The 23,827-nt window shown below is 38.2% G+C and overlaps 1 protein-coding gene across 10 annotated transcripts in view; it reads right to left on the bottom strand.

Annotated features, from left to right (window-relative positions):
- Nucleotides 1-23,827, bottom strand: part of GREB1L (GREB1 like retinoic acid receptor coactivator) — a 129,510-nt gene that overhangs the window by 32,927 nt on the left and 72,756 nt on the right. For 4 of the 10 annotated variants that reach the window (XM_083856799.1, XM_083856797.1, XM_083856800.1 and 1 more), the window contains exons 5-12: nucleotides 17,677-17,853; nucleotides 14,844-15,020; nucleotides 12,756-12,893; nucleotides 9,432-9,569; nucleotides 7,448-7,585; nucleotides 6,992-7,111; nucleotides 5,149-5,286; nucleotides 3,175-3,360 (exon numbers count right to left, since the gene is read on the bottom strand). In XM_083856799.1, the coding sequence (XP_083712925.1) occupies nucleotides 3,175-3,360; nucleotides 5,149-5,286; nucleotides 6,992-7,111; nucleotides 7,448-7,585; nucleotides 9,432-9,569; nucleotides 12,756-12,893; nucleotides 14,844-15,020; nucleotides 17,677-17,853 (1,212 nt within the window). The remainder of the gene's footprint in view (nucleotides 1-3,174; nucleotides 3,361-5,148; nucleotides 5,287-6,991; nucleotides 7,112-7,447; nucleotides 7,586-9,431; nucleotides 9,570-12,755; nucleotides 12,894-14,843; nucleotides 15,021-17,676; nucleotides 17,854-23,827) is intronic. The other 6 variants (XM_083856802.1, XM_083856803.1, XM_083856805.1 and 3 more) reach the window with 3 other exon arrangements.

Genomic DNA, 23,827 nt, shown 5'->3' with positions numbered 1-23,827 from the left:
TGGGGCTGTTCAGCCTGCAGAAAAGGAGGCCCAGGAGGACCTCATTGCTCTCTACAATTACATGAAAGGAGGCTGTAGCCAGGTGGGGATTGGTCTCTTCTCTCAGATAACAAGTGACAGGACAGATGGAAATGGCCTCAGGTTGTGCCAGGGGAAGTTTGGATTCGATATTAAGATAAATTTCTTCACTGAAAGGGTGGTTAGGCATTGCAATAGGCTGCCTGGGGAAGTGTGTACTCAGCATCTATGAAGGCATTCAAAAGACACGTGGATGTGGCAGCTGGGGACATGGTTTAGTGGTGAACCTGCCAGTGCTGGGTCAATGATTGCTCTCAGTGATCTTAAGGGTTTTTTCAACCTAAAAGATTCAATGCTGCTATGATTCTATTCTATTATACTATACAGTTTAAGTCAACATATTCAAATGTCATCCATTTCTGGATGACGCTCATTTCTGGGTAGTCAAACTTCAGGGTGCATCCACAGAGACTACTTCTCCAACCCTCTAAGACAGGAGAATTGCTGGAATAAGCTCTTGCTTTCAGTTTCTGACTATCCCTTCCACTCAAGACAAAGCCTTGCAAGAGCCTTGAGTATGGATGTGCATTTGCATATTAAAACTACAAAATACCTCTGCGTGTCACAGCATACAACACATATAGTCAAAATTATTCAAATGTACCACAACAAGAGAGAAGGGAGGATGATTTCAGAATTCCAAACAGGTGGTATAACAAAGGGTCCAGAAATCTTTTTCAACCAGAACACAGACCACCTTAGCGCTGCATAGGCTGAGATTGTGCTTGTAGAAATGGCAGTGCAATAGTAAAAAGCTAATGATTACAGATGATGGAATGTAACCCATACTGCAAATATGGGAATTCTGATGTATAAAAACAAAGCTGGAGAATACTTCACCATGAATGTTGCCAAAGATAACAAATGTGAACTTCGAGTAAGTCCAGGAGGTAGACTAAAAAAAAAAAGCCACTAAAATCAAACACACTTCTTTATCTTTTTTTACTTATTTATCACAGTCCGTGGAATTTATTTATAGCAATGCTACAGCTCACAATCACAGGTTTAACTACGTATAGTGTTCATATGAAGGTTTAAAGCATAAAAAATGCATTTTTTTTAACTTTGATTTGTAAATATCATCAGAAGTTACTCAGCTGATTTCTGAAAACACAGAATCGTCCTACAATTAATGCTGTCAAAATCTTACAAGAAAACTGATAGCGATTCGCAGCTATATCCTTTTTTTTTCTAAAAAAGGAGCACTTCCATAGACAATATTCTGTGATCATCTGTGATCACAGTCATCTGCAAATGTATTTTATACAAGTAGTGAGATCTAAAAAAATTAGGCAAGACTGTCTTTCATGCTTTTGCCTTCTTTTTTATCTTTGTCTTTATCTTACTCTTTCACAATATACTCTGAAGAAAAGAAAAACATTTTAGTCCTACTTTCTCAATTAAAAAAAAAAAGAGGCTTACATGAATAAATTGTTAATTTATATGTGTATTTGTCTCTTCTTGTCAAAAACTTTTGAATCTAGCTGCCCTCCAATCATCTCTAACCTGCTTTGATTTAACAACACAGGACAAAGGCTACAGATCAGTGCAGCTGTCACAATTCCAACAGTTTTAAGTTTACAGCAATATTCAAACCAGCAACGTGTTTTGATCCTCTCCCTCTACAGAATGTTTTTACTTTTCTCCTCATTAGGCTCTTTCATCTTACAATACTGGCACAGTCTCCACATAAGGTCAAACAGGAAACTATTCAGCTTTGCACAGCTAAGAACAAAAGCCAAACTAAACACCTGCTAATAAGAGAACTGCTCTATGCTGAAGTCACAGTGCTCAATAAATACAGTTCTGCTACAGAAGCTTTGCATGAAGCCTCCTCTAGTTTGCAGCAAGTATAGACTTGTTGCAGCCATCTAAAGTTAGACCTGCTTATGGAGCATGATTCACTGACTCACAGGTTTCAATAAATAGTTTATTTTTAGCTGGAAATGCTGTTATCAGCTGGCTACAAATTTGCAAGCTCCTCTATCAATCCAGACTTTTGTGAAGCAGCTGGTTTTAACATGCACACTCTTCAAACTTTCCAATAAAGATGAAAACCTAAAATAACAAATTTAAGCCTACTCAAAGAAGGTAACAGAAAAACATCCTGTAAAAAATTAAGGAACCCTTTGTCACTTCTAACATGGCATCCAATGGACTAGTGAGGCAAAGAACGATAAACAAAGCTAACAGGTCACTTAGAGAGTATTACGACACAGAAAATGGTTTTCTTCCTGTCTTTTACAGAACTGCAGCCAAGTGTAAGCACTCATGGGTGAAACCTGCATGGAACACATGTGCTCCCCAAATTGTAAGGTTATCAGCAGTCGTGCTACTTTTGGAACACCTGCATATTTCATCCCATTATGTATTACAGATGCACTGTGCTCTTTCATGAAAGTAACTTCACACTCTTCTATGATAAGTGGTATCTTTTCAAATACGAAGGTTAGGGTGAGACTGCCGTGGAAGTTTCCCAACATTATCCTGCATTTTTAACTTGCTGTTAAAAGTAAACCTTGCTGTTACCACTGCTCTTTTTATTCTAAGGTAGGAAAATGACTGGACCTGCATAAGAGAAAAAATGTGGCTTGCTGGTTTGCTCTCAAACTTGCAAAAAGTCCATTTCAAAAACATTTACAAGAATGAGATATTCACTGAATCACTTGCCTTAGTCTGAATAACAAATGTGGTTTTCATGTAAACAGTGCTGTCACAAAAACAATGACAACTATCACACATCTGCCAGCATTTGTCACAAAACTGAATAAAACAGACCGAGTGTCCTTAGAAAGGGCTGTGATAACTGATGGTTTGATACCCTAAGCAAATGAGTTATCTGCATTGCAAATCCGTTTCACAAAGGTGACCTGGTCAATCCCCATATGGAGAGCAGAAGCAGTATCAGCCTTGAAATTCACTTCATTTCTTCCGTTTCAGGAACAAAGTGGCAAAGTCACACACACTAGATGGAGCCACTTGCCTCTTCCAGCCACAAAAGCAGCCAGAAAACTGGCCCTCAAAGGGACATAAAAAAGGTAGAAAGAAAAAAGGACAGTCTCTAATAAAACCAAGTGCTTATGACAAATTGCTTACCTAGTTGGACAAGATACTGAATAGTTAAAAGTATCATATTCTCCACACTTAGCAGCTGACTGCTGGACAAACCCAAGAGATCCAAATCCTTGTTTTCCAGCTGTGGAATCTTGTAGCAGTTCACCAGCAAGGGACTTACAACAATATCACCGACATTTCCATAGAAATAAGGTAAAGTGCCATAGCCTATGATAAAAGAAACAAATCCCCCCCCGAAATTTACAAAATTTGCCATTACATGAAATCTTGCACAATGATATATTTCCAAACTTCTTCTTAAAGCTGTCTGACAAAATATATTGCATCAACGACTGTTCTTGGGACTATAATAGCTTAAAAAATAAATTATAGGCAAGGGATCCACTGTTGTGTTTTACAACAAGTGATCACATACATTTGCAAGAACTAACATTAACTGCATGATATGCAGCAGGATAATAACTATTGTTATCCAAATACAGATGAGAATATTATCTGTTTGCATCTTACCCTGACCTTTAAATACAGATTCTCCATAATATAGTGTACAAAGAAGAAAAATCAATGAAAGCGAAAGTACATTGATCTTAACATTATAAAAGCAGCATAAGTCACATTAGCATTGATTCAGGCACTGTGGTATTGCTGTGATTGATTTCACTTTTTTGCCACCTTCCCATTCTGTTTTCATAAACAGGTAAAATAAACATCAACAACTAAACATGCTATTCTGTAAGGTAAAGCACATAAGCACAGGCTAACTCCTCTTTTCTTTCAGAATGCTTTTCATTTCAAAAGAAGCATTTCCACAGAGATTTTGCCAAATCCATCCTTTTGGGTACATCTGGTTCTGTACTATTAATAGGATGCTGTTTCTCAGGGCCACTAACATTTAGCCTAACTGAGGACTTAATGGCAGCTCTCCAAGAGCCTAAGGGCTGCATTCAATTTGCACTTAGGCTGATGGCTGTAGGCACCCTCATCTTTAATAAGGAAGTGTTTCTCTGAAAACCATTAGAGCACCATGCTAGAGCTTTATAATCGGCTTCCAGAAAACAACGCTAAGCAAAACAAACCAGAAGCGTAACCCTATCCTTGACAGATTTACTGGTGTAGATGGCCCTGCTAATTCTCCAGGAACTGTGTGTATTAAAATTATCTGTGCAAGTGAGGACTTGGAGAACTTCTCCATTCCTTCAGCAATGGTAAATTGTTCCACAGACTGTATTGATAGGCATGTTCTGTTGACACTGAAGCTATTTTATATGACCATGTATAGTATATTGGATCTAAAACAAATTTAGAGCGAAAAAAAAAATCACTCATCAAAATTTTGGCAGCACTAGCTGACCCACTTTTTAAATATATTATGCCCAAATAGCTCAGGTTGAAAGGCATATTCACATTAAAAGCATATTCAAACTCTTAAAGCAATGTCTTTCTAAGGGTTAACAAAGTACTTTATACAGCTAAAAGATTTTAAAAGCCTGAAGCCTGATCTGTTATCTCAATTGCTTACAAGAACTATGGACTATAAATGACAAAAAAGTTAGTATGATTTACTTCTGTTTAGTCAGTGCAAATCAATTTTCTGGTTCTCACGTAGAATTCTGGGGCTTCATGATCTGAACTATAAATGCTGCAGGAAATATTTGCTCAGTTTATAAGTTCTTTATACCGGAAAGCTATTTCCATTACTTGGAAAAATCTCTCTTCTTGGGTTTTACAAAAATCTTTTTGGTATAAAACTTAGATTTGGCCAGTGGTTCTGTATAAAATTTGACCTAGTGGTGACCTGTTTCAAATCAGGTTCTCCAGAAATTGCCTGACTCTCAGTTTTAAATATTGAGCAACTAAGGGAAACTATCTGTAACAAACCAACTTTGTATTGTACTGAATGCCAGAACCAACAAAAAGAAATAAAACTCCCTTTTTCTCCTGGGGACTGTGTATTAGTACAAAATGCAGCATTTGATTCCCCAGTGTAAGACTTACCTATCAGAATCACTGGTCTGACTCCTGAGTTATTCAGCAGGTTTTCAGGAACTATTACAGTCTCCCCTGCTGGGATGGGTTGAGGCTGTAAAATTCCAGTTAGCATGGATTGAGGAACTGGGACTGACAAAAGAGGCTCTATAAAATAAAGAAAAGAGAGACTTCCATTACTAAAAGCTCATACTGTGATTTGGCCTTATGAACAAATAAGAAAAAAAATTACTGCAAATCACTAACTGTAATAAAATTCAAAAGGTCTCCGCATTTCCTGCTATGGTTTTAAGTCATTTAAATGAAGAGCCTATATCCTCCAGTAGCTCTACCCCTAAAATAAAACTTCTTCTGACCACTGTATTGTTGGTGAGGATGAGAGAGCAAAACACAGGTTTGAATATGCATCTTTAAACAAAGCCAAGTACTAAGCCAAAAGCCCCAATACTGCCTCTCAATACAACGGGAGAAACTGCTTCAACTTCTGACCCAGAATATATGTAGATAAGAAAAATAAAAGGAAGCCAAAATCTCAAAGCTGCCTGAGATAATTGCTACAAGGATAAAAATCAGGTTTTACTCATGAAAGAGCAACAGCAGCATTCATAAGTAAAGGAAACAAAGTGCAAGAATTTTGTAATCTGTAATCAGGTTTCAGAGTAAGGCCTGCTTCACAATTTTCTTAGGCTTCATGTGGTGGTTTGCAACCACTTTTTCAAACCATGCCATCAATAGAAAAACATCAAAGGCAGGATGACCGAATGTATACATTTCAGCAGGGGAAACTGTTTATTCAACAGAAAAAAGTACTACTACAGACTCATAGAAAATGGAGTACACAACAGAGGTAGCAGATTAACAAAGACAAACTCAACCAAAAGGGCAGGTTGCGCTACATCATGTCTCTTCAGCAGGTTTCTGAAGATAGAAACCGATGAAATATGCAATTTGAGGTGTTCAGATAAGCAGGCCTGCACTACCATGTAACCCTTCCTCCTGTGAATATCTCTGAAAATAATTGCAAAATATCTTAAAACCAAGTCCTCAAGAGCAGAGCTAAAAATGCATTGTGCATGTTGATGAAGGGCTTTTTTAATTCTTTGGATGCTTATTCTCTCACTCTAGAGAGAATAAGTAACTCGTTATACCCCTTTAGAAAATATGCTCAATGTCACAACTGAAAAGTACTCAGATAGTGAATAGTTTTATTAGCAATTATGAATAAAGAGGTATCTACATGGATATCAATGAGTACTTGTAATTAATTCCATTTCACGTCATGATATTAAACTCCTATTTTAGCTTTTCCATGTACAACTAACATTTGGTCTCACTTTCTGCTTTTAAATAAAGATGACCTAGTGGATATCAGTGTCCTCTGTTAGGCTAAAATTATATAAAGCTGCTTTTCCCATGCAGAAACAGAGTATACAGTTTCTGAAGCATCCCACACCAGACTGAGACACAACAGTCAAGGTGAAGGCTAACGAGAATCCTTGAAATATATTTGTATATCCCTACACCTGCACAATTTTAGAACAACCGAGTTAGACTTGGGGGATTATGGATTTCTTTTAGCTTTATATTTTTAATAGTATTTTTTGCCTCTTCCTTTCCTCCCTTTCCCCCAGCAGTTTTACTTCCCGTGTCACATCTTAGATTACAACAACCAGGACCAATCAATCATATGTGCTTTTTTTGGGGCACCTGAAAAACTCTCCATGGTGTGCTTAAGTACTTTGACAAGATCAGTTATTTTGCTGTAAAAGACTGGAGTGGTGCAGCACAGGGCTGCTGAGCTGGCTGAGTTCATGTTTTAACAAATGAAATCTCGGTGTCATTCAAGTTTTACCTGTTCTTGTTGAAGGCCGGATTGTAGGAACAGGTACTGTTAAACCAGGAGGTGGGACTGGGGACCCAGGAGACCATCCTCGGTGACGTTTCTTTGGTGGTCCAGAACTGGACATAGATGCTGGAAGGAAAGCAAAAACTAATTCTAAACCCTGTCCTCCTAAATGACCAAATTCCAGCCCACACTCCATTTCACACTGGTGTTGAGTGGATATCACATCACAGAGTACCAGAGGCTCATATCTAGACTTACATAAAACCAGATTATGATGTGAAAAATATTGTTACTCATGTTAAAAAGTCCAGCATTATCATTAATGGTCATGCCAAAAAACAAATGTATCTGTAAAGACTGAATGGTAGGAACAGCTACAATTGGAAGAAGAACAAAATCACAAATTCCAAGCTCAACATTCAATGCAGCTTAGAATAAAAAAACCAGACAGGTTTTCTTTACCTTGATCTCCAGCTGCACAGCCAGGACCTGGAGATGTCGAGTGAGGTACCGGCCGAGAGACTGTAGAACTCAATGCGTTATTTCTTCCTCCATTAGTGTTTCCATTAGCAACATCTGTGGCACGCAGTGAAAGAGGAGCTGAGTATAATAAAATACAGAGTGTGTGGCTTGAGACAATCTTGAAAACAAACAAATAAAATAATACAGCCACACACAGATGCAAAAGAACAGGGCAAGATGTGTCACTGAAGAAAACCATACTCCAAGCAAAGCATGAAATGTATTTGGCAGAGAAATAATCAGATTGCAAAATCCAAGCCTTGGAAAGGGGTGTCCGGATTTTAAGGTGGGGAAGGATAGGTGGAAGAAAAACATCCAGAGAAAGGCCCACCAAAATACAATAAAAAATTACACACACACAAAGATATTTCTTTAAAATATACATCATGAATTCAGTTTGTAAAGATTTCTAAGCCACTTATGTGTATCTACGGAATTTTTCCCCATCATATATGGTCATCCATATGCCATGCACAGTAATTCACTACAGGGCTCTCATCAAAAGCCTTAGCAAAAGACACTGGGCAGGGGAAGACAGAGCAGTTTGCTGCAAAGTGTAGCCTGAGCATTACTGAGGCAAACCACGTTTAATATTGCTACCTCTGCCTAAAGTGATTCTCCAGTCCCAGCAAGCCTGACACTCTGGCAGGACCCACTATATCCACGCCACAAAATTAAACTACAACAACTGATGATCACCAGAAGTTACCACCACGAGCTCATCTGAACTCATTCTCTTTTTTTTTCAGAACACAGTTTTTGCAGAAGAAAACAAAATGGCACAAATTGCCAACATGGAGGCCAGTGGAAACTACAGTTCCTTGCTGGTTTTGGCCACCTCCACAAGGATTTACCTCCCAAGAACATATTCCAGGAGCAACACCAGGAGATGGTGCAGCTGCTTGCTGATGGCAGCTGCAATTGGAAGTATTAGAGATGTGGGTATGTGGCTTAAAACAATGCAATTTCCCAGCCACAGACATCCAAATAAATTCTGGCATAGGACTCTCAGGTTGCCAGTAACAAAATAACTTCAGTTGCCCATTGTAAGCTCCCCATTTGTACTCTGAGTCAGCAATTTGGTATGGACCAAAATGGTGGACATGGGTCAGTTACAGAAGTGGTTGAAAAGCTGGGAAGATGCTTCAGTGCAAAACAAAATCACACAAGTATGGAGAGAGAAAAGGTATTTTACACAAAGAACTATTAATGATTTGTTAGATACAACATAAGTACATTATGTACCATAACAGTATATATTAAATGGCAGATGTAATATAAAGTGTAATGCTCATGTGCATATATAAACCAAATAAATGGATATATTTTCTTATTCAAGTATACCGTCCTGCAATAAGTGTGATGATTTCTTTTTTATTGCTTAAAGACTAATCAGCTAAAGTAAAAAAGAATCAGATTATACCAATAGGGTGTCAGGGAGGGATTTAGATGCCACAGTTGAGGGTTATAATTTATTAAACACACAATACAGAAATAAGCAATTGAAACAGCAGAAATATTAAAACTCCTTAAAATGAGACTAAATTCCACTAAATGTATGTTGAGTAACTATAATTGTTAGCAATGCAGAACTACACACAGCTCTCAATTACTGAGACAGAAATCAGTGTGATATCAAGAGGTGACATTTAAGCTCTTTTACATATCCTAGGAAGTGCAGAGAGACATATCACTGCACTCCTACCAGGATGTTAAATCTGAAAGGCAAGGTGTGGCTCCAGCTTGCTGACAGTACTAATTGCAAAAATTTCTATGCCAAAGACTGCAACAATAGGAGAGTTCTGAAGAACGCTAGTGAATATTTTCCTTTCCCTTTTCCACCAAAAAAAGTACATTCTCGTTTCTTGGCTGTTAAGCTGATGATTCCCTTGGCTCTCAGATGTTTTGGAAAACAAAGTCATACCTGCAGCAAATGTCTTTCCTACGAGCTGTACTGACAGAGCCAGAGGTTTCACAACGTTCTTGTTCCGGGATGGGTCCTGCGTGCCACTTAAGTTAACAGCCGCAGAAGATGATTTTGCTGGACTGAACACTGAAGAATCTGAGAATATAAGTTGTTTAATTAATGATTAAAATTTATATATATACACATTTATCAAAAGTCATCTCTGCATAAATTGCAAGCAATATTTTTACACACCTAAGAAACTACCATGTATCTTTCAGGTGTTTTAACAAACATTTAACTGGGAGTTTCTATAGAATCTTATCATCTACTGAACCCATGATTGATCTCTTCCACAGTATTTTGCACTCACACACAGCCAAAAAATATTTGAACTGTAGAAAGGGCTATCTCATTGCTCCTCAAAATAGCCTTATCGGATAGAGAAGTAAATGCAGCTATCTCATGGTTCACATGAGGAAGCTACAACAAAGAGCTTATGGAACTTGCAGCCGGCAAGCATAGGGAATAAGCACTGGAATAAGTTGCCTAAAGAGGTCTTGGAATCTCCATCACCTGAGATTTTCAACAACAAGCTACTGAATCTCTGTCAGACACAGGTAAGATTGACTAAGGCCAGAAAAAAATGAATCTAAAAACATAGCCTCCTTACAGCAGCCTCCTTACTGTCTATAAAACTATAAAATGGTATGCCCATTTATAAATCTGAGTAAAAAATTAAGGACATTTGAGCCCAAACTCTTTGCATGAATTAACAAACTTCTTAGAGCACTTTACCAAGGTTAAAACTTATAAATCTTCTTTTATATAAGGATAAACTGAGGAACAAACTAATTTTAAAATTTGTCCTGTATAAAACTGATTCCAAACCTCTCAGCATGTACATCCCTTTAACATTGGGTATTTCACAGTTGCGATTTACTTCAAGAAAAAATTGAAGTATTTGGATGCTGATACACTGGCAAATCCAAATTCTTATAACCAGAGTGAAAGAATATTAGCTCAGCGTCAGTCCAGAAAGTAGTTTGCAACAAGCAGGCAAAGGAGGCTAAGTTCACCTACAGATGTCCTAGTAAAACAGCCAGCTAAAGAAAACAGAAAACAAAGACCAACTTGATCTGCCAAACACATTCACCCTCAGGCCACACACCATTTGGTGAAGGAGGGTGGGAGAAAGCTCTGCTTTGCCAGACAGAGTAACTGACATGAAGAACAAACACAGAAGCTTCTGCTGCTGGGCCACCAGAAAATCTTGTCCATGTTCACAGGAAATATACTGAATGGCTAACAAAATAGACCACCAGGTCAGGGCCCTTGGATGGAGACGCTGGGCTGTCATTAAATATGACATAGCAAATATGTAGTGTTGAAGTTTCTTCAAAGTAAACAGTCCAGAAGCTTTGGGGATTATTTTTTCCTATCTCTAGTTGTAATACATCTTCTTAAAATTTTATCTGTGACTGTGGAAGTGTCTGGTATATGTTTAAACACCACTCTGTTACCTAAGCAGGACTTACAGTTATAAAAATACCAGTTATTAAAATTCTTCATCTTTCTCTTGTAAAGCCTTGTTTCTAGCTGCTTAACATGTGAATTGAATTTTCCCCTCTCAAGTGTCTGCCCAAAACCATATTTTTGAGACTGTATGCCCATAACTACCTACATGTATCTTATAGATCTCCAAGACTGAACTGCTCACCAGAAATATTTACACAACTTTTAAAGAAAAAAAGGGGTAAGAGTTGAAGATGAACTGAAAACAATTTCAGAAAACAACCTGCTAATAAGTAGTCCTGTTTTAAAACAACCGAGAAGCAAACTCCAGTAGAAAGAGCTATGCAGAATCTAGAAGAGAAAAAGCCAGAAAAGCCCTCCATCATAGGTGACACATCAGAATTTATGCCACTGAATAAAAGGTGCTCTCCCTCCTTCTCCCAGTCACAGGAGATTCATGTGTATGTATGTGGCATTATCTTCACGAGAAGATAACAGTAGAAGGAGATGAAAAGGTTTTGAGGAGCATGACCTAGGAGCACAAACAGTGACACACAGAAACACCAAGCAGACTGAAAATGGCAGGCGGTGATAAGGAGAAAGCTGTACATAAAAGGTGTATCTATTAACTTGGCAGATACAATAGAAGACAAAGCTGTGTAAATATTAGAATTCTTGTTGTTCCAAATAAACAGGTTCGCATGCATCTGCACAGTTCTCATGCCTGGATCTGGAAGCCAAGGGATCATGCAATGAAATGCAGATGTCTTTAAACCACACTGTCACTTAATTTTACCCAAAGCCTAAAGCATATAGCTTCCTCAACTGAGACAGGGGACCCCACCTGAGGGAAGTGCCTCTGAAAATACTAATCAGTGGTTATCATTTCATATGAATGTCCATGTTCAGCCTTTGTTTGTTACCCCTTTTAACAAACTTTCTAAGTGTTAAAAATATGTTAGCCATCTTGCTTTATATCTGCATTTCATACTCCTTTAAAGAAATACATGTTTTTGGACATTCATATCAATTAATTACAACAATTAAGAGGCAATTTTCTCTGGCTTTTAACTTTTCAAGAAATAGCATGAATAGACACAAAAACATACAACAGCATAGATGAAGCTGCAATAAAGCAATGAAGAAGAAAGCTCAAACAAAAACACTTCATCTACTTGCAATAAATAAACAGATACGTGATATTAAGATGCTGCTTCTTTGTCAGTCAGTGTCTATTTGATATTTATATTTTCTTCTAATTTAAGAGTATCATTAATAGCTTTCTAGAATAGGTGTGAGAGACCTGTTAGCTCACATAACACAAACCCACTGTGTGCATGTGGGGAAATTGCAATTCTAAGTACACTTTTGTGTGCAATAAAAATTAAATAAATAAGGAAATAAGCAAGTAAATAATAATAAAAAAAAATCTGGCCATCTCTCCCTAAAAGGAAATTGTTTTCCTTTTCCAAACAAATAGCCTACTTTATATACAAAGTAAACACTTCTCTACAAATGTGTAATTGAAGATTTTTGAGATGCACAAAAAATTTAATGAAACAAAGACAGGGAGCCACAGAATCAAATGAATTAATCAAAAGATCATTTAATGCTTTTACATCAACTGTTGTTTTGAGACTAATCTAACCTTCAGCCTCACCTGGGTCTTTATCTTTGCCAAAGCAAATTTTGAAAGGCATCCTCTCCAGTGTAATCTATACATGGCTCAAGGTAAATACCCAGTTGTTTACAGCATCCCTGACCCACCAGTGTCTGAGGTAACTTACCACCCCCAATGGTTATCTTTACAGCACTTTCAGCTCCTACCTGTCTGAGTGAACCCTGATTTGTATCCATTAGCTGATCCACCCTCTGGGGTCGTGGACGGTGACACCGAAGGATTTGGTTTAGCAGAGAGGCTAGCAGCAGATGATTGCCTGCTTCTACATTCTGCAAACGAAGCAGCTACAGTACATATTAACAAGGCCTGCCTTCCAGCAGCAAAGTTCAGCAACACGGTGGCGAAAGGTGACAAAATGTTAAGAGCATACATGGAGCACGTACAACAAACAGCGGCAAATGGCAGCATTCAACGAAAATACGGATTTGCAGTTTAGTCAACTTTGTCTTCTAATTAAGAAAACCTCCCTGAGGGCCACTCAGGGGGCCAGGCAAATACAGACCAGATGCTGCAAAACAGCAAGAGCCCTCAGATCACAGCTTCCAAGAGATTTGAAGAGGACATTGAGATTTGAATCTGGGCATGTCCCAGAAAACACTCAGTGACTTCTGTGGCACAACCTGCATACAAACCATCATATGTTGTGCTGAAACCCAGATTTAAAAGGAGAAGTTGTGCTGAAACCCAGATTTTTAATATGCCTCCACAAACCTTCAGGGAGATATCAGTGCTGTTAGTGTCTGTCTGGATGAAAACTGAGTTGAGGGAGGAGAAAGTCACCTTGAAAATCAGATATTAGTCCATTTTTAAAACTGAGATCTAATCAGGATTTGTTTTAAGAGAAGGGTTTAAGTGTTTAAAAGCACTCTTCTAATTAGACCTCTAATGCAAGTGGAGAGTGAAAGGTTACCAGATGGATGACAGCAATACAGGGATAGAACCTATCAAAGTGATGCCCACAAAGTTGACTTTTGGTTGATTTTCTAAACTTTAATTGGTGCTCAGAACACTTGCAATTAGCATATAGCCAAAAGTGAAACCAGTATCTGCTTCTTCAAAATGTGCATTACTCCTGATTGCATTTACCAGGACACACACCAACTCCAACTGCATGAGCATAAGAGAGGGGTTTCAGAAAAAAGATCCCAAAAGTAAAATAAGGCATCCTTAGTCTGTATATGGAATTTCAATACCAAATTAAATATTTGTGCCATTTTTGTGAAAAATGCGGTTGAAAAGCCACATGCACACTGAAGCAGTACTTAATTATCCTTGTAATAGAGAAAAGCAGCTGAAGCCAGGATCCATTTGAACCACTAACTGATACAAAGTATAATCACTCATACAGCTCGGTGATAACCATCTCTTTCTGGTGTCATGCTGCTATTCACATGAGGATGTGACTCTTCAGATGTCTGTCAGTCCTCCTGCAGAGCTTCCCCTCTCCTCACATCAGCTTTTTGGAGCAACAGGGACCAGATCAAACTCCGTCTTCACTGAGTGAAGCCACAGATGAAAAGGTCAGGTAGTCTGCACATAACCCCCTTGGTAGAGGATGAGTAGGTAAACCACTCTTTCCCTGAGTCTTTGCATCCAAAAACCTGCTCCAAAACCCTGCATCCTCCAGTAAGAGACCCCATGGCTACCTTGCTTTGGGGTCACAAATGTACCCTCTTGTAGCACATAATATTGCACAGGCTACCCTCTGGTAGAGGGTAAGACCAAGTGTAAAACATGCAAATGGCAGGAGCATCCAAATCTTTTCTTTTCTCGATATCAATGACCTGAGATTTCTTAATCTTACGGCATGCTAGCTATCCTCAGGCATGAGACAGACTGGATTGCACCTGCAAAGATGAATATCAGTGGAAAACCAATGTTGCAGCCCTGGCTGTGAGTCACTTTGCTTCAGGCACATAAAAGAATTCATCAGACTGAGTAACCTCTTTTCTTTCACCAAGACGAATGCACACTCTAAGATGGGAAGATCTAGAGTTGCCACCAAAAGTATGGGGAGATGAAAGAAGAGTGTTTATAATCACATGGTTGTTATTCAGACTTAAACTTCTTTGGCAAAATCTGAACTTCAGTGGGAAATCCAAAATTCAGTGAGAATTTTCTCTTCAAGCAGTTACGTTTGAATGCATACATTTTCAACAGCAACTTGCAATTTTTCATTCAACATCACCCCTAACAGCATAAAACACCCCTAATGGAATGGGCACCTTTATTACCTTTCCAGCAAATAAGGGGTCCCTTTGACAGTACACCTTGGGAGCTTCTTACTAGGTAGTACTTTAAGTGCTTCTGCTTCTTTGGCTGAGTGGTTAATTTCAGGTTGATATGATTGGAGAACTCTGTGAAGTATCGAAATCCTCTTTCTCCACAGCCTATACAATTCCCAGAAAATCCTGGAAGAACAAAGCAGAAGATGCACAAACAAATTAAATGTCTTGCACTATCTGCTAGGAATAAAGCCATCTAAACTTACCTGTACATCCAGTTCCAAGGGACTAGAGGCCTCCAGCCAGCCTGCTTCTGTAGACACAGCACATGTGTGTCAGTCTTAGTTCTTCCAAAACTCCTCCATCTCTTTCGGGCATAGTGACATGCCAAAATCCTACCACAAATTTTTCACTCTACAGAGTGCAGAGAAGAATAACTACTTGGTATGGGGAGAACTATGTTGCCACACTAGGAAATTTCCATGAGGGAAAAAAAAAAAACAAGCCATTTTTTCTATATTAAAACCCCATGGATTCCAAACTGCAGACATCTCTCTCAAAACAGTGGCTAATCCATCAGAGCAATTTCATATGACTGAAATTAACATCAAATGAATTTTTCCTGAGGCTTATATAAAATACTTTCCAAGTAAGCTGAACCCTACATTTTATTAAAGTCTTGAAAGCCATCACTTGATGTCAAGATTGGCATGGCCAAAGTTAGGAGTGCTTCAGAATAGTTTTAAAAAACTTACAGTTTCTCTCTTTTAAAAACAACAAATTTAGGTACAAAGGCTGTTTTTCTGGAATGTTCATAAGGTTTCACAGAAAGGGGTGAAATTTTGAGTTGAGGTCTGGAGGATATGATCCAGACTAAGAATTATAAGCAGTCTTGATTTCCAATGCCATTCACAGCTGTGTTAATGGGAATCTGGCATAATGATGGCACCAGCCTCACATTTCATAGAACAAACCACAGGGCATGTTCTGAAATGGGTCTGCCTTAAAATCTTTGTTGTTTGAATCAGTCCTCTATTATTTAATGCTGAACAGTTAAGCCCCCTTGTCTTACTTGTCATGCCACTTATCTCTGAAATGCTTTCAAACCTTAATAAAACAGATTTTCTATGGAATATCAATAATGATTTATAAAAGTGCTTGCAGATAAATACCTAGTGGAAATGCTTTATTTTTATTTGGTTTTTTTTTTTTCCATTTACTAATCAGTTCAAGATCTGTAAGAGAATCAATTTTTCATTCTTGCTACTATCATTATTTTCCACTATGACAAACACCCTGAAGGATGCTGGTTCCTACACTCACCTGTCAGCCAAATTAATAGGTGTATGACAAAGATAATTAGTGTTTGACAAAATGCCTTATCCATAAAACTCTTCATAATTAGGGCATTGTCTTTAGCCTTACTATGCCTCATTATCAGCTTGGATGAGGATGCCAAGATGCCAATTTCTTCATCCTGTTTCTCCTGGGACTGAATCGTTCTCTCTTTACTCCCTTGCAGCTCACAGGATCTACTGGTGCATCTCCAGTTTTCAGAAAGAGTAACCACGGTTTCACAGAGCTACTGAGTCAGTTTTTTGCTCATAGGTGCCAGTTACAGAAGCCTGGAGGCACTTCAATACAACAGCAATGCCAGAGATGTGAGTCACCAGGCTCATTATCAAATGAGAGCAGAGATGATGGATGGATGGATACAAAACTGGGATGAGGGGGAGGCTTACCAACAAAGACAAGCAGTACCACATTTAATCAGGTTTAAACACCATCTGTCTGTCTATCAGATAGTTCTTATTGGTCAGCTCCTGATACTTCCCTTGCTTAGCAGGGGAGCAGCTCCTCTGAATCCTGAAGTGTACAGCAGAGTACTCCATTATCCTACATCCCCAGTCACACCACAGCCAACTCAGGACAGGGACATTTCTGCCTTAGGCCCAAAGGTTTACAGTGTGTAGTAGCATATCAAATGGATTTAATGGAGAGGTAACATTAAAGCACAAAACAAAGCTGTTTCCAATAGTTACACAAAATATTGCTGGTCTGGACCAGAATTTGAGCAATGCAGTTAAATCAGGGTATTTATTTGTTGTCATTTCTTTCCTGTTGAAACATCTTTCTCAATATATCCTAGGCAGAACAATGACTGGAGGGAGAAATGAAAGAGTAAATTCAAAACAGGCTAAAGGAGCCAAAATACATTAAATCCCTTTTACTAGCTTGTTAAAAGGTGTACCAGTAGTAACCCAGGCAAGAAATCTAGGTCCATATGGGCCTGTCCTCAATTACCAAGAAGCATTGTTGTATTAAAATTTTAAACTTCATAAATGTAACAGATCATGACCTAATTGGGAAAGGCAGGGGGGTGTTCCCATGTACTGGGTTTTGGGAAGCAAATTGCTCCCAGAACTTCTACTGAGAACAATGATCCTGGTCAACCCAAGGGCAGAAATCATCCCTTAATCAAAAAAAGTTTTATATAGTTAATTTTCAATACTTGCATGACCATATTTCTTCTTAAATGAAAATGCTGTAAGCTCCAGGAGAGATAAAGAGGATAGTTCACATTTAGAATGCCAGGGCTGCAATTGACTTCTGCCCACACAGAAATCTAGGCAATTCAATTGTGGTTAATTGTGAAATCAGGGACTTGTTTTAAAATGGGCTTTTAAGACAGGTTCATCTACAGATTTGATTTAATGAAATCAGTCCTCTCCTCAACATATTTCTAATAGAAGGTTATTAGCTGAAATGACATTAGATAATTTTCAACTGGCTTTTTTTTTTCTCTCAATTATTATGGCACAAAGGAAAAAAGATCTCTTACCTAAAAGTGCATTTTTTCCATGATCATCTGGCAAAAACCGCTTGTCAACAGCGCAGACTAGAATGTGCTCAGGAAGGTTGGGAGATTTGGCTCCTACTAACAGGAAGCCTGCTGGGATATCAATTTGCTCCATGCACAGAGATACTAACCGTAAATCCTTGCCTGCTTGACAAAAACCTACAAAACAAAACAAAACAAAACAAATGATAACTCTTCAAAAGAATTAATTTAATTTTCTTCGTTTTATCAGTTACAAAAGCAAATGGGCTTCACAAATTGATGCTGTAACTGGAGTTTTAATATATGCTTTTTAAGGTAAATAAAGGAAACTGAGATAGCATCTCATCAGAACCACTAGCTGAGGATTTCAGAGGCAATAAATAACATTATTTTAAATATGCTGCACATATAAAGGCACAAAAGAAATTTAAGTGTCCAAACACTAGACATCAAATGGCTCTAAACCCCACTTTTTCCAAAAACAATCAAAATAACAGGATAAGCTTGTGATTTAGTAACAGAAAACAGCTCTTAATACATGCCAAAGATTATTTCTGCTTTGCCAAACTTTAGTTTACAGTTTTTTCAAGAGAAACAATTTTGTCTTTGTGGCTTGCAGAAGGCTAGCATTGATACATAAACACCATTAAGTAATACAAAAGAATGATAAAAATTGATGACTGAAGTCCAGTAGTGGCTACTAAAAATATTTTATTGCATTAAAATAATTAAATATCTAATTTTTAAATTATTTACCCATTTTAGAAATTTCAGCAAATAAATAATTCACTAGTTTTAGATATGTGAATCATATTTTCACTAAGTCTCCAGTTGAGTCTCTTGGAGACGCAGTGGATTGCATGACTTTCAAGTCCCCAGTTAAGTTTTTTCCCCACTCAAATACGCATATGTACACAAAATAAGACATAACATTGTTTCTTCGGCTTCTAATCAGTGTAGAGGTAAAGCAGCAGAAGTGGGCAAAAATGGGGACCTGAGAGAGTTTCTGCTGTTCTCTGCCCTGCAGTGAGCAGGTAGCAGGCTGGATCACACAAAAAGCATAGCAAGGCAACCCAGAGCACTGTCCAGGCTAAATAAACAATAAATAAAGAAAATCATAATCACATGAATAAAGTTTACTGTTAAATTTTAAATTATTGCAATAGATATTAAGACTTTAGCTATCAACACCTATTACTTACACTTGATTTAAAATATTATTCATGTAGTCCTTAATTGTCACAGAAATTTTAGGGAAGAAAAAAAAATCCTGGAGAAAGACATCATCTAAGCATCTGGTAACGCCCTGTGAACACAGCTGAACCAAAAGCCAACTCAGCCACTACTGATATGTATGTCCGTGCTCTTAGCTCCTGTGCCAAAACCTATAGCAACTTCTGCAAAAATTATGGAAGTTAATGGGTTTTGGTTTTTTCTCAGAACTGTAGCAGGCACAGAGCATGTGCAAAATGGAATGCACAGAATCAGCTTGCATGAATTTCCTCACAAGCAGCAGCTTGCTGGAAACAGGGTCCAATACAGGTTCAGTCTTGTGCCTACACTCACAATCGGCTGAACCAGTTCCTGGATGAATGGTTTCTTCAGTTCTTCACTCAGCTCAGTTCCAGCAGCAGCTCATGGAAAGCTAGCTTGGACTCACCCCACACACACACACCTTTTTCCAGGCAATGAATTGAAATGAAGTCTCTAAAGTTTTCATGTATGAATCAGTGGATCATGTCAATAACTTACCAATAAAAACTTATATATGTTTTAGGAGGGAAGTATTAAATCTGCATATTTAAAGCACAATTAATTATTTTCTGATTAGGTGCCATTTGATTTTAATTGGGTAATTCTTCTTAAGGCATATTCTCTAAAAACATATAGATCCTAGTCAAATAGAAAGCCAGGTACCAGGCTAAGTATTATCTAAGTATTATCTAAACTTTTTGATGTAATTTAGAAAGAAACAATCATAGATAAATCTAGGGGGAAAGTCCCTTACATGCAAAATAAAATTTGCTTATTCCAATGTTTATGCTACTTGGGGATTATATCCAGAATTTTCAAACCTGACCTTAAATATTTAGGCATTCAGTGAAATCTGAGTAGTTGACATGCTTAGAAAATACCACTTTACATCTAGATTTAAAATAGAAAAATTGCCCACTGCTGACAATGTGGGCAAACAGGAAATCTGTAGATAAGGATTATGAAACAGCAAGTGCAGTGAGATTTCAACACAGATTTAAACACATGCTTTTACACAATTAGCTTCTAGCCTGGTCTCTACCTAACAATGTTCCAGAAATGCCCAGAAGCACAAATGGTGACCAACAGAAGGCTTTTGAAGGAATTGCAATTATAGCAAAAACAATACTAGCATAAGCAAGGTTGTCACTGTCGTGTGTCAATACAGACTTGCTTTCTGAAGGAGCTCACAACATTGAGAAGGGTGAATGAGAAGCTTTGAGCCCCTTGGAGTGCTTTGAGGGTTTTGATGTCCCAGTGAAATGAACCAGTGCTCCATGACATCCCAGGTGAAAGAAATAACTCAGCTTTATCTGGGCTACAAGCAAAACAACTTCAGTTATGCTTTGAGCAGCTGTGTGTCACCATTCTGCATCAGTCCCCAAGGAAGAAGCTACAGGAGAACCCTAAGAAACAACATCTTCACAGGTTTACAATTACAAAGCACAATTCAGTAACAGCCTGCTATCATGGGAACAGCTGCCTCTTACTTGAGAGGCTGTAAATCTTAATATACTTAATATTTCCCACCATTTAGGATATGTAGGACTGGACTGTAGAAATGCTGCATCCTTCCTTATCTGCAAGCAATACCTGCAATTTACCCGCATATCATCTCTTACTTATCCAGTGCTCCCAGACCCCTTGCACTCTCCCCCTTCTCCCTCCTTTCACAATCTCCTTTGGCATCCTCCTCTGCCTTGGCTGGCGACATCTCTGCATCAGAGAGGTATGCATGTGCAGACTGGCTGACCAGCACATGCCTCTGTGATGTTCAGCCAGTGAGAGGGGTATAATTACTTTGCTGCCCCAGGGGACTTAAGTTTGGGGACACCGATGTCATCCAACCAGCTCCTGAACTTCACAAATCTTGCTGAAATTCACTACCTTTATAATCTCTACCCCTCTGCAGCTCAGAGCTCACAGGCGACTGCCAAAACCTCGTGTTCTGAGGTGGTGAGATAATAAACAGGGCTGATACCAAATGGTTTCCTCAGGCTCCCCCTGTGCAGAAGGAAAGGGATCTCGATGGGTGGGCAGTGAGAGAGGCAGCACAGACAGACCCTCAGAGCTCCCATGAGCTTTTCTCTTGCTCGTTGAACAGCTGCCACAGGAGAAGCAGAGAGGGCTGCAGAGCTTGGCCAGGTACAGCAGGGACTTACTGCCACCAGGAGATAGAGAGGATGCAAATCTGCTTCTGTGCAGTAAAAGGCTTGAATTTTCCTTCAAAGACATGCAGATGGTATACTCCAAGAGCCTTTCATTATCCTTCTTTCCCTTGACTTTTAGGGCTGAAAAGCACTCTTTTAAGTTTCTCCTGCTTTTTGAAACTGAATGAGGAAATTCCACCCAAAACGCATTGATTTGGAAGCAAGTAACTGATTGTGGGGAGATCAAGGGGGTATTAACCCTCTCTCTGCTACATTGTCTTTTTCTAACTAGCAAGCATCACAGAGACCCCTTATTTTCTTTTCTGTTTTGCAAAACTTTTGCATTGATAATTAATTAATTATCTGTTAGAAATAATAATTTCCAGATTAAGAGACATGAGACACTCACGAGACATAATGTCTCAGTACTAGATGAACTTGTGCTATCAGTGTCTAAGACTTAGAACACTTAAAATCCATTTACATTTCATAGCTATTCATTTATAATTGTGCTGGCCCCTACATTTCTATGTCAAACAGCAATAAAACATTTCCTCTAAAGAAGAAAGAATGGCACTTTAATTTACTTGTATACCTTTTATGAAAATCTAAGTACAAAGAGAAGAAAACACGAGTCAGTCAACCAAACCAACTTCTCTTTCTGAAATCTTTTATCGACATGTAATTATAAAAAGCAAAAGTCCAAAGCTGAATTGTTGAACTACTTAAAAAAACCCAAACTAACATGTTCTCACAGGATCTCAGCTTTGTTTCAAATATGGAACAGGCACTTATATTGCGATTAAAGATTTGCAAATACCAGCAAAAATTTAAAATATTAACAGCTTTTACAGACATCGTCATTTCTTTGAAATTCACTAGTTTTTGTTCTGAGAAGCTCATCTGTGTTTTCCAACATCACCTCATTTAAAGTAACCCAGTCCCATCTTCCTGGAAATGTATCCCCACAAGCTGTCAACGATTCCAAGTGCTAGAATCTTCTTTAAAATGAAATTTGTTATCTATCTTCCTTTCCCCACTGTAAGTAGTTTCCATGTGGGGTACCAGCCCCTTGCTGCATTGTAATAAATGGGGTATTTGCATAAGGAATTAGCTTCCAGGAATTACATATGAATTAGGGGTCACTGTCACTCGCTATTGTAACCTCACAGTAACTGATCAGGAGTTAAGTACCCGCTTACCTAATTGCTTCTGAAACTACCTTGGCCTTTCTTTAAGCATCAGGTAAATTGAGGATTTGCTAACAAAAGAAAGGTGATACTATTGTGTTTCCCACCGCTTGCATAGAATGTTATTCCACAAATTAGAAGCAGCCTCTTTTAAAGCTACAGCAAGCAAGCGGTTCAGAACTTCTTGCTGATGTAAGAATTTTGTTGCCTATTTGAGATATCCATATGAAAACTAATAATTAGTTTTTTCTTGAAACCCTATTTTCATGGAAGTTTTAGTTACAAAAAATTTGTGTTGAGCAGGAAAAAAAAAGCCCCCCACCCCAAAGCCCCTGAAAATAAGTGAATTACTTTCATGACTAATAGCAAGGCTCAGTGGCAAATGCAGTTGTTCTTTCCAATGGGCTAAGGAAAGAGTTAAGAGATCTAATACTACAATCAGCCGAGAAAGAATCTCCAACAAACTCACTTGTGAGGCACATACTTTTTTTTTAGCTGACAACTAAAGGCATTAAGATCTACTGTGTGCACCCATGTGACTGACAAATGCATCTGAATAAAAGAACAAGTCACCAAGAAAATAATATGATGGTTATGGCACAGATCTTGAATTCAGGAAAAGCAAACAGCACAAATACCTTAAAGGGAAAAAGATTTCATCCCATCTGATACAAAAGGTGGGAAATAGGCTTTACAGCAAGCAAAGCTAAGAACTGCAGGTTCTAGAACCAACATTTTGCTCTTGGATAAGCAATTGAATACATGCTTAATTTAAAGTATTAAAACACAGTGAGTTCAAATGGTCTATCAATATTGTTTAACATCTTCATAATGTTATTTACCTTTGCAATTAAATAACTAAGATAAGGGATGCAAATAATGGCAGTGATCCTGACTTCCATCTCTGGAAGGCATACTCATGAGATGAAAGATGAGCTATCAGATTAATATCTTGTTGAGATATGGTCTGCAGTGTGAATGTTTGGGAACCAGGGCATTTTAAACAATTATGTAAACTGTCCTAGCAGATCACCAGAAGTATTTAGAGAAAAATCTGTTTTCCTTTCCTTTTCCAGATACAAAAACACTGCTTTCCTAAGTCAGTTCCTTGAGAACATCTAAAAGTAAGGCAGATTTTGTAAACTCACAATGGTAAACTTAAAAATGAGTAATGAACAACCCTAAAATTCTGCAGATGTAACACACAAAACTTCTTCCTAGAGTGCTTTGATCGTAAAAGTCTTAAGAGATAAAAATCAAAACACAAAACTGCCCCTGAAAGATCAAATTTTTCTAGGACATACTAAAAGTTTAATACTACATACATATAAAATGTGAAGTGAAAAACATACTGCTCCTGCTCTCCACAGGAGATTTTGCAGGATTTATTGATACTTGTCCTCATCTGAGAACACTTTCCTGAGAATCCTCTTATACTTTCTCCTTCCCTCCTCCTTCAAATTTACAATCCTTCAAAGAACAGAAAACCACACTTCTGTGTGAATAACAAATTCTCCCAACAATATTCCCCATCTTTTCACAGTAGCCAGCCAGCCC

Source organism: Zosterops lateralis, assembly GCF_965231275.1.
Source record: "Zosterops lateralis genome assembly, chromosome: 1".
NCBI lineage: Eukaryota > Metazoa > Chordata > Aves > Passeriformes > Zosteropidae > Zosterops > Zosterops lateralis.
The sequence above is the reverse complement of the archived record's forward strand: the minus strand, read 5'-3'. Positions and strand labels throughout refer to the sequence as shown.